The following is an 11,275-nucleotide window of genomic DNA, read 5'->3' on the forward strand; positions in this document are numbered from 1 at the left end:
CCCAGGCTCATGTCATATCCACTAAGCCATGCTGCTTTGCTACTGTTTACAGCACCACCATCCTCCCAGTCTCACATGCTGCCAACCTTGGCATTATCCCCTGCTTATCAAATTCATTCAATAGGCATATTTGATTTGTCACCTAATCCTGTCAGTTCTATCTTCACAAGAGCTCTAGAATCTATCCCTTCCTCTCCATCTGAAATGCTATCACACTGATTCAATCTTTTCTCAATCCCACCTTAACTACTATATCAGCCTCCTCACTGACCTCCCTGACACCTGTCTCTCATTTCCAGTCCAAATGTAGCGCAGCTGCTTGGATCATTATCCTATGAAAATATTCAGCCCACGTCTTTCCACTCCTCAAAAACATCTAACCGTTTCCCATCAACCTCCCTAGCAAATGTGTAATCCTCACCAACGGCTGTAAGGCACTCAATCATTTTTACTTCTCCTACCTTCCCTCACGGATCTCCCAATACAACCCAAACTATGCATTTCTCTTCTGTAATGCTAACCTAGCAGCCTAGGCTAGTGGAAGGAACAGGGACCTACGAGTCAGAAGACTTGGTTCTAAACCCAGCTCTGCCTCGTGTCTGCTGTGTGATGTTGGGCCAGTCACGTAAATTCTCTGTACCTCAGTTTACTCAGTTGAAAAATGAATATTCAATCCTACTCTCTCCTACATAGACTGTGAGCCCCTTGTGGGACAGGGGTTCTGTCAAACTTATTAATTTGAATCTATTCTAGTGCTTAGAACAGTGCATGACACATAGTAAACCCTTAGCAAATATAGCAATACTGCTACTACTAATTATTATGATTATAAGTACACTCATAATTTATAATATTTACAATTACATTATTATATAATATTGTAATTATTCTATTATAATATGATAATATTAAAATAATACAATAATGATACCAATAATATTATAAGTATAACCTACTCATGGCACCTGAATCTCACTTGTTTCTGTCTTGATTCCTTGTCCACATCCTTTCTCTTGACTGGAATTTACTGCCCACTACTCTCCCCATCACCTCTCTCCCTACCTTTAAAGTCCTACTAAAATCACATCTCCTTCAGGACTTCTATCCTGATTAGGACCCCATTTCTCCTATTTGCCCTCCTTTCTATTTTGCCTAGGTACTTGGAGCTGTACCCCTTAAGAGCTCACTTTTTACCCCCACCCCAATCCCAGAACACTAAAGTATATATATCTACACACTTCCATTTCCCCATATTAAAATATTTAAATGTGCTCCCCCGAGACTATGAGTTCCTTGTGGGAAGAGAACGTGTCTTCCAACGATACCGTACTGATCTCTCACAAACCCCTCATACAGTACTAAAAGTTATTTAGTTAATGACTGATTTTGTCTGCAGAGATCTGTTCGAGGTGCCTAATGCATGCAGTGCTTACTGCATGCAGAGCGCAATTCTGAGTGCAGAGTGCTGTCCCAAGTACTTGCAGAATAGACAGAAGTTAAAGGCATGGCCTCCATCCTCGAACTGCTTCCAGTATATTGGGGGAAGCAGCAGGCACGAAATGATATAAGGGGCCCTGCCCAGGGGAAGTGGGCAGCTAGCTAACTAAAAGTGGCTCCCAAGTAGGGCAAGTGGATGAGTCTCTCACTTTTCAGTCAGTTGTTCTCTCACTTCATCAATCAATCAATTGTATCCATTGAGCTCTTACTGTATGCAGAGGACTGCACTCAGCTATTGGGAGAGTACAGTGCAAGAGAGCTGGTGAACATGTTCGCTCCTCCCACAGAGCTCTCAATATAGAGGAGGAGGCAGAAATTAAAATAAATTATTGATGGAGGTATGGGAGAGTATAGGAATATGGGTTTAGGGGCCCTGCACCTGCTCCATGCTCAACTTCACCATGACTAGGTCCCAGAGATAAGATGGGCCCCAAAAGTGTGGGTGGGCCCATGGTGCCAGCTGTGACCCGCAGTTGTGGGCGGGATGTTTGGGGAGTCAGGGAAGGATCTTCCAGGGCACAATCAGTTTGGCATCCAGCCCCCGGGAGGCATATTGGTTGGAGTCAGAGAGGATTTGGGGCTGCAGGACTTTTCCCCTGCGGATCCTGGCCACCAGCAGCCTCATAAGGACTCGGGAGCCAGCAGAGGGGATGAGCGGCTCTGAAAGTGGCATGGAGCAGAGCGGGCATGGTGTTGAGAAGCGGAGCAGGCAGTAGTCTCTGCTGTATCCCTCGACTTGTCTTCATGGGGCATAGGACAGTACGGGGTCGGGAGGAGGAGGAAGCTGGGGATCCTGGGCTATGGCAGAGTGAGGTAGTGGTGAACTCTTCTGGGTCTGGGGAGAATATCTGACATCCTGTTGTGGGAGGCAGGGAGGGAAATCTACCCATCTCAGAAGCTGTGGCCCAAATTAGAAGCTGGGGGCTTCATGGTGTTATTGGGGAGGGGACTTCTGGATCCATTTCCTTCTCTTCACGGGGACAGATTAGTTCAGTGGCTCAAAAGAGCTCAGATCCCGGGGTCGTGTATACAGGGGTCCCGTCTGACTCCTAAAATTACATCTCCTCGCAACCTGACCAACGAAGTTGCAGCTCAGGCCAGGATGTAGATCATGTCCTGTTTAAAACAGCAGTCACAACACAGCCCTTCCCACCACATCTAGCTCAAAGGGGTCACTACCCCATGCAAGGCAGGGTATGGGCAGCACGTGAGAGGAGCTTGCATGTCCAGAAGCGTCTTTAAAACCTGTGTACCCTCCACCTCCTCTCCCTTCATCTCAGGCATCCCACCCAAGGGGTTGCAGTTGGAGTGAGGAAAGCAAATAGATGCTCTTCACCAATGCTGATCACGCCAGACCCTGGTTGTTCATCTACAGGAAGGAGACTGGTGATTCCATGGCTAGGAGAGGTCCCTAGGTGGTACCAAGAAGCAGCATGGCCCAGTAGAAAGAGCATGGGCTTTGGAGTCAGAGTTCATGGGTTCAAATCCCGGCTCTGCCAATTGTCAGCTGTGTGACTTTGGGCAAGTCACTTAACTTCTCTGTGCCTCAATTACCTCGTCTGTAAAATCGGGATTAAGACTGTGAGCCCCCCCGTGGGACAACCTGATCACCCTGTAACTCTAGCGCTTAGAGCAGTGCTTTGCACATAGTAAGAACTTAACAAGTGCCATTATTATTATTATTATTATTATTATTATTATTATTATGACATTGAGATGGGAAGGCGTGATTGAGTTGTGTAAGTGACATAGAGGTGACCCTTGCTGGTTGGCCCTTTGTGTGTATATCCACCGGGCTGTTGCCCTGTGGCCTGAGGTGAATATGGTCGGGGAAAGTTGGGGGCTGTCTGCCAACCCTCTCCTCCAGCTCCAATCTCAGCTCTACCAATTGCTTGCTGTGTGTCTTTGGGCATCTCACTTAACTTATACACTTATGTGCATATATCTATAATTCTATTTATCTATTTTGATGCTATTGATGCCTGTCTACTTGTTTTGTTTTGTTGCCTGTCTCCCCGTTGTAGACTGTGAGCCCGCTGTTTGGTAGGGATTGTCTCTGTTGCAGAATTGTACTTTCCAAGCTCTTAGTGCAGTGCTCTGCACAGTAAGCGCTCAATAAATACAATCTACAGACAGTCCCACTGCCATCTTCACTTCTGAAAGAGCAGAGAACAGGAAGAAGCATGGAGAGATTGAAGGGAAAAGAAGAGAGTAAGAAAACACCACTCAGACATGAGTTGGGGATCTACATCATCATCATCATCAATCATCATCAATCGTATTTATTGAGCGCTTACTATGTGCAGAGCACTGTACTAAGCGCTTGGGAAGTACAAATTGACAACATATAGAAACAGTCCCTACCCAACAGTGGGCTCACAGTCTAAAACGGGGAGACAGAGAACAAAACCAAACATACTAACAAAATAAAATAAATAGAATAGATATGTACAAGTGAAATAAATAAACAAATAAATACAGTAATAAATATGTACAAACATGTATACATATATACAGGTGCTGTGGGGAAGTGAAGGAGGTAAGACGGGGGATGGAGAGGGGGATGAGGGGGAAAGGAAGGAAGGGGCTCAGTCTGGGAAGGCCTCCTGGAGGAGGTGAGCTCTCGGTAGGGCCTTGAAGGGAGGAAGAGAGCTAGCTTGGCGGATGGGCAGAGGGAGGGCATTCCAGGCCCGGGGGATGACGTGGGCCGGGGGTCGATGGCGGGACAGGTGAGAACGAGGTACGGTGAGGAGATTAGCGGCAGAGGAGCGGAGGGTGCAGGCTGGGCTGTAGAAGGAGAGAAGGGAGGTGAGGTAGGAGGGGGCGATGTGATGGACAGCCTTGAAGCCCAGGGTGAGGAGTTTCTGCCTGATGCACAGATTGATTGGTAGCCACTGGAGATTTTTGAGGAGGGGAGTAATATGTCCAGAGCGTTTCTGGACAAAGATAATCCGGGCAGCAGCATGAAGTATGGATTGAAGTGGAGAGAGACACGAGGATGGGAGATCAGAGAGAAGGCTGATGCAGTAGTCCAGACGGGATAGGATGAGAGCTTGAATGAGCAGGGTAGCAGTATGGATGGAGAGGAAAGGGCAGATCTTGGCAATGTTGCGGAGCTGAGACCGGCAGGTTTTGGTGACGGCTTGGATGTGAGGGGTGAATGAGAGAGCCGAGTCGAGGATGACACCAAGGTTGTGGGCTTGTGAGACGGGAAGGATGGTAGTGCCGTCAACAGAGATGGGAAAGTCAGGGAGAGGGCAAGGTTTGGGAGGGAAGACAAGGAGTTCAGTCTTCGACATGTTGAGCTTTAGGTGGCGGGCAGACATCCAGATGGAGATGTTCTGAAGGCAGGAGGAGATGCGAGCCTGGAGAGAGGGGGAGAGAGCAGGGGCAGAGCTGTAGATCTGGGTGTCATCAGCGTAGAGATGATAGTTGAAGCCATGGGAGCGAATGAGATGACCAAGGGAGTGCGTGCAGATCGAGAACAGAAGGGGACCAAGCACTGAACCTTGGGGAACCCCCACAGTAAGGGGATGGGAGGGGGAGGAGGAGCCTGAAAAAGAGACTGAGAATGAACGACCGGAGAGGTAAGAGGAGAACCAGGAGAGGATGGAGTCTGTGAAGCCAAGGTCAGGTAGCGTATTGAGGAGAAGGGGGTGGTCCACAGTGTCGAAGGCAGTTGAGAGTTCGAGGAGGATTAGGACAGAGTATGAGCCGTTGGATTTGGCAAGCAGGAGGTCATTGGTGACCTTTGAGAGGGCAGTTTCCGTGGAATGTAGGGGATGGAATCCAGACTGGAGGGGGTCGAGGAGAGAGTTGTTGTTGAGGAATTCTAGGCAGCGCGTGTAGACAACTCGTTCAAGGAGTTTGGAAAGGAATGGTAGGAGGGATATGGGGCGATAACTAGAAGGTGAGGTGGGGTCAAGAGAGGGTTTTTTTAGGATGGGAGAGACATGGGCATGTTTGAAGGTAGAGGGGAAGGAACCAGTGGAGAGTGAGCGGTTGAAGATGGAAGTTAAGGAGGGGAGAAGGGATGGAGCGAGAGATTTCATGAGATGAGGGAGAATGGGGTCAGAAGCACAGGTGGCCGGAGTAGCACTTGAGAGGAGGGAGGAGAGATCCTCTGAGGATACTGCTGGGAAGGATGGGAGAGTAGCAGAGAGTGTTGAGAGCCGGGGTTTGGAGAAGGGGGGAAGTGACTTTGGGGAGGTCGGACCTGATGGAATTAATTTTGTTAATGAAGTAGGAGGCCAGATCGTTGCGGGTGAGGGAAGGAGGAGGGGGAGGAACCGGGGGCCTGAGAAGGGAGTTGAATGTATGGAAGAGCTGGCGGGGGTGATGGGCATGGGTGTCAATAAGGGAGGAGAAATAGTTTTGTCTGGCAGAAGAGAGGGCTGAGTTGAGGCAAGAAAGGATAAACTTGAAGTTAACGAGGTTGGCATGGTGTTTAGACTTTCGCCAGCAGCGTTCGGCAGCTCGAGCATAAGAGCGAAGGAGGCGGACAGTGGAAGTGATCCAGGGCTGTGGGTTAGTGGTACGAGAGCGGCGAAGGGAAAGGGGAGCGAGTGAGTCTAGCTGAGTAGAAAGGGTAGAGTTGAGAGCAGTAATCAGATCATCAAGACTGGGTAGAGAGGAGAGGGCGGCGAGGTGGGGTGTGAGGCGCTCTGAAAGATGGGTGGGGTCCAGAGAGCGGAGATCTCTGTGAGGGAGTAATATGGATTTACAGGGGAAAGGAGTGTGAGTGAGGAGGCAGGTGAGAAGATTATGATCAGAGAGAGGGATTTCAGAGTTGGTGAGGGTGGACACAGTGCAGCGATAGGCGATGATGAGGTCGAGGGTATGACCAAGTTGGTGAGTGGGTGAGGTGGGGTGGAGGAAGAGGTTGGCAGCGTCAAGGAGAGATAGAAGGCGGGTGGCAGAGGAGTCGTTAGGGATATCCATGCGGATATTGAAGTCTCCGAGAATCAGGGAGGGCATGGAGAAGGAGAGAAGGAAGGTGAGGAAGGGGTCAAAGTCGTTAAAGAAGTTGTAAGTGGGGCCAGGAGGGAGGTAGATGACGGCTACAAGAATCTGGAGGGGGTGGTAGAGGCGAATAATGTGGGCTTCAAAGGAAGGGAAGGAAAGGGAAGTGGGAGGAGGGATAGTGCGAAAGCGACATTGGGGGGCGAGAAGGAAACCGACACCTCCTCCTTTTCCGGTGAGTCTGGGGGAGTGGGAGAAGAAGAGGCCTGCACTGGAGAGAGCAGCAGAAGAGACCGTGTCGTCTGGAGACAGACATGTTTCAGTTAGGGCGAGGAGGAGTAGAGAGCTGGAAAGGAATAGGTCCAGGATGAAAGGGATCTTACTTAAAACGGAGCGGGGGTTCCAGAGGCCACACTTGGCAGCAGCTGTCGAGGGAGGGGAGGGAGGGGAAGGGTGCGAGGGGTGGGGAGGGTTTGGATTGGGATGAGTTGGCGGGGGCCTGTGCGCGGAGAGTGGGAAGGGGGGTGGCGATGGGAAAGGAGAACTGGGATGGGGTGGGGGCGGGGAGAAGGAGAGGGAGGGGCCCGGGAGGGAGGAGTGGAGGACTGGCGCTGGTACAGAGGGATTCTTGGTAGGGGGTGAGGGAGAGTGGTCTTGGTGGGTGAGAGGGAGGGAAAAAGCTGGGTGGGAGAGGGGAAGCAGAAGGTGAGGAATGGGAATGGCAGTTGGGAGCAAGGGAATTGAAAGTTCATGGTGAGGTCAGCAGGGTGATTGACAGTACAGCGGGAGGTTAACAATTGAGATGCAGAAGCAATAAAACAGTAGCAATGATATAAGTAGGCGATGGCATCACAGGGTGTCATCATCTACATGACTCTGGACTCCTGCTCTTTCCTTCCTCCCTCTCCCAAATAAAGAGATCTCTGCCCCCATTGCTGGGGCCACTAACTGACTTCCATCACTGTCACCACTCTGTCTGGGGGTGGCAAAATGACATCATTGAGGGCAAGGAGAGAGGGGCGCCCATTAGACAGTTCAACCCAAGGTTCTTACCTCTCTTAAAGTGGTCTTACTCCTGCAACAGACAGTCAACGTCCACGACACTGACCAAATTTATGTGCGACTCCAAGCAGTGAGGCCTCCACTCTGACAGTGGTGGCTGGGGCGAGCTGGGGTCACAAGGTTCAAAGAGCTGGTGTTTACGTACATGGTTGCATGTTTTTGTGTGTTTTCAGGTGTATTTGGATGTGTGCACTTATGTTTGTTGATGTGCATAAGTGTGTGTTTGCATGTGTTGATGTGTATATTCTTGTATGGTGTTGTGGGGTGGATAGGAGCAGCCTTCACACCATTGCCTGGACATGACACCTGCAGTACTGTGTCAGGGCCCTGAGAGAGGGTGTCCTGGGAGAAAATGCAGGACACATGTGCGTGTGTTTATGTGTGTGTTTGTGTTATGGGGTGACAAAACTTCTGGCAAGATCTAACCAGGCAGGGTCCTCAGTGCAACACCTGGAAGCAACCTGGGATCCCCCTGGGGCGTGGGGCCTGGAGGAGTTGGTGAATATAGTCGGGGAGAATGGGAGAGGACAGTCTGAAGGGATCTGGGAACAGGAAGGCGATGGGAGGCTGGGAAAAGGAGGGGACAGAACAACCCCTGGGGCACTCGTTACACTTGGTGTGCTTTCAGGACATGGACCCACACCATCCAGATCAGGACATAGATGGGGTGGGGATTGGCATCCCAGTCCAGGAGTTCTTTGTTGGGTGAAGCGGGGTGGGCTTTGGGAAGAAGATTCACAGATGGATGAATCCATGCTCATTCTAACCCTCGACTCCTCCCTTCCCCTTACCTGCAGGAGATGCCGGAGACCCAACCATATCATGGATCAGCAGAACCAATCCACCGTGACATAATTTATCCTCCTGGTTCTGTCCAGCTGTCCAGAGTTGCAGCCGGTCATCTTTGCTCTGATCCTCACCATGTTCCTGGTCAACCTGTCTGGAAATAGCCTCATCATCACAGTCGGCTGGACGGACCCCAAGCTACATATCCCCATATATTTGCTACTCAGCCAGTTCTCCTGCGTGGACAAGGCCTTTGCCTCCATCACTGTCCCACAGTTCGTGGTTCACACTTTCTCTAAGCATAAAGCCATCCCTTATGGCAGCTGCTTTGTTCAGATGACTTTCTTCCTGGCTGTGGGCAACATGGAGGGCTACTTATTGACTACCATGTCCTATGACCGCTATGTGGCCATCTGCAGGCACTTGCACTATGTGGCAGCCATGACTTCTAAGCCATGCTTATATACTGAATGTAAAGCAGAAGTATCACATTCTACAGTGCTTGGCACATAGTAAGCACTTAACAAATGCCATAATAATAATTATTATTATTATTTGAGGTGACACAGTCCATTATCGGCCCTAAAAAGTAATGAATTTGCTAAATGGCATGTATTGTTGGTGCATTACTTGTTAAGAATACTGTGACTACTTGGTATCATCTTGAGGACAATGACAATAATTAGAGGTTTGGAAAGCAGTGTCTTTTAGGAAAGGCTTATTTTGAGTTACATAGCTTTAAAATCAAATTACTTTTCATGTGAATAAAAAGGATACTGATCATCTATTTACTCTTACCGTTGGGAAAAGCACAAAAGAAAACGACCTAAAATCACATAAAGAGCAGAGAAAATTTTATTGATTACCACAGTAGAAGGTATAGTGCCCCCAGCCTGTGGGCAAAAGAATAGCGCCCCAAGACATAAAATAATAATAATGGTATTTGTTAAGCGCTTACTATGTGCAAAGCACTGTTCTAAGCACTGAGTAACTATAACTTAAGTAATGAACAAAATACCAGTGGCTACAAGTAAATTAGTCGCAAAATCCTTCTGTAGTATGAAGTGTGTGAGCGCTCACCTCCTCCATACCTTCCCAGACTGAGCTCCCTTTTTCCTCTCCTCCTCCCCATCACCCAGCCCTACCTCCTTCCCCTCCCCACAGCACCTGTATACATGTTTGTACAGATTTATTACTCTATTTATTTTACTTGTATATATTTACTATTCTATTTATTTTGTTAATGATGTGCATCTAGCTTTATCTCTATTTATTCTTATGACTTGTCACTTGTCCATATGTTTTGTTTTGTTGTGTCTCCCCTTTTTAGTCTGTGATCCCGTTGTTGGGTAGGGGCCGTCTGTATACGTTGCCAACTTGTACTTCCTAAGTGCTTAGTACCGTGCTCTGCACACAGTAAGCGCTCAATAAATATGATTGAATGAATGAATGAATGATTGACCCACGAGCTCTGCGTGTGCATGGTGGCTGAGTCCTGGATCCTGGTGCCCCTCCACAGTGCCCTGTATGGCATCCGGTTGTCCTTGTCGTCCTATTGCAACAACCACATCCTGCAATTCTTCTGTGACATCCCCTCCCTTGTGCCGCTTGCCTGCCCCAAGCCCTTTCTCAACGACCTGGAGGTTTTCACCGAGGGCATCGGCGTGGTCATCTCCCCTTTATTCTTCATCTTGGACTACTATGCCCGCATCGGGGCTGCTGTGCTAAGCCTGCGCTCAACTGCCAGCCTACGCAAGGCCATGTCCACCTGTGGCTCTCACGTGCTAGTGCTGATGCTGTTCTATGGCACGGTGATCCACCTGTACTTCCAGCCCCGCGGTCACTCCAGCCTGGAACAGGTCCGGAAAGTTGCCATCTTCTACACCGTGGCATCGCCCACGCTGAACCCACTCATCTGCCCCCTGCAGAATCACGATATCCAGGGGACTATGCGCAGGCTTCTGAGGAAGGGCCTTCGGGGGCCCAGCTGATGGACCAAACCCTGATCAGACCCACTTCCCCTTATCCCGAGTCCTACATGTCCTCGGACGCCTTGAGCCCCCTGTTCATGGCAAGGCAGAACACCAGAGTTGATATAGAGCTCCGGGTTGGTCAGACACAATGGTCTGACCCCCTTTGGCTAATCTTGATCCCCGAATAGAGGGAATCTACAGTTTGGAGTGAACATGGGGAATTTCTGGCCATTTTTCGCGGCTCTGATCCCTGTCTCCACTGGGATCCAACTTCCACAAACTGCCTTAGCAGGGACAGTTGGGAAGGGTGCGAGCACCTAAACTGAGTCTTGGGGCAGGATGTAAATCCATGAAGTATCAGCGAAAGTTTACAGTTTACGGAGGCCACAGCTGGACACCAGAAATATGGCCAGGGAAGGAGGCCAAAGTATTTTATCCACAGGCAGAAGAACAACGGGAATCAGCTGTGTTGACGTCTGGGAGGGGTGGGCGGGGCGGGAGGAGGGGCTGGCATGGGGGAGAGGAGAGGAATGAGAGCCAGGAGGAGCAGTTAGGACTTCAAGAACCTGGCCCAAGTCTGACACTGGGGTGTGGAAGGTCAGGAGAAGGAAGCCACCCATACCCCCTAGCCCCGGATCTGTTCCCTGTTCTGATCTCTTGTCCATTCCTGGTCCCATCACCCAGCTTTGTCCTGCCTGGCCTGTGTAATGGCTGGCTTCAGTGGGTTTTTCCAAGGGCTCAGTGTGACTTGCTGAGAAAGAGCACTTAATACAGTACTCAGTGCTCTGGATGCTTTACAATCTAGCCGGGGAGACAGTAAAGTTAATTCTGCAATAGAGTAGAAAGATATACATGTAAGTGCTACAGGAGATTGCCAAAAGTTAAGTGCTTAAGTGACATGGAAATGCTGAATTGCCAGAAGAGGAAATACGGCACAGGGACATTAGGAATCAAATAAGGAAGACTTCCAGAGGAGATGTGATTTCAGAAGGGTT

At 49.5% G+C, this 11,275-nt stretch overlaps 1 protein-coding gene across 1 annotated transcript; it reads left to right on the forward strand.

Annotated features, from left to right (window-relative positions):
* Positions 1-2,184: 2,184 nt before the first annotated feature.
* LOC119923508 (olfactory receptor 1496-like) lies at positions 2,185-10,298 on the forward strand. The gene is made up of 5 exons (XM_038742881.1): positions 2,185-2,256; positions 7,544-7,591; positions 8,150-8,226; positions 8,400-8,726; positions 9,827-10,298. Exons 1-5 carry the CDS (start codon positions 2,185-2,187, stop codon positions 10,296-10,298), a joined length of 996 nt encoding a protein of 331 aa, XP_038598809.1.
* The last annotated feature ends 977 nt before the right edge of the window (positions 10,299-11,275 follow it).

The sequence above is a fragment of the Tachyglossus aculeatus genome, unplaced genomic scaffold (genome assembly GCF_015852505.1).
Source record: "Tachyglossus aculeatus isolate mTacAcu1 unplaced genomic scaffold, mTacAcu1.pri scaffold_1_arrow_ctg1, whole genome shotgun sequence".
NCBI classification, from domain to species: Eukaryota; Metazoa; Chordata; class Mammalia; order Monotremata; family Tachyglossidae; genus Tachyglossus; species Tachyglossus aculeatus.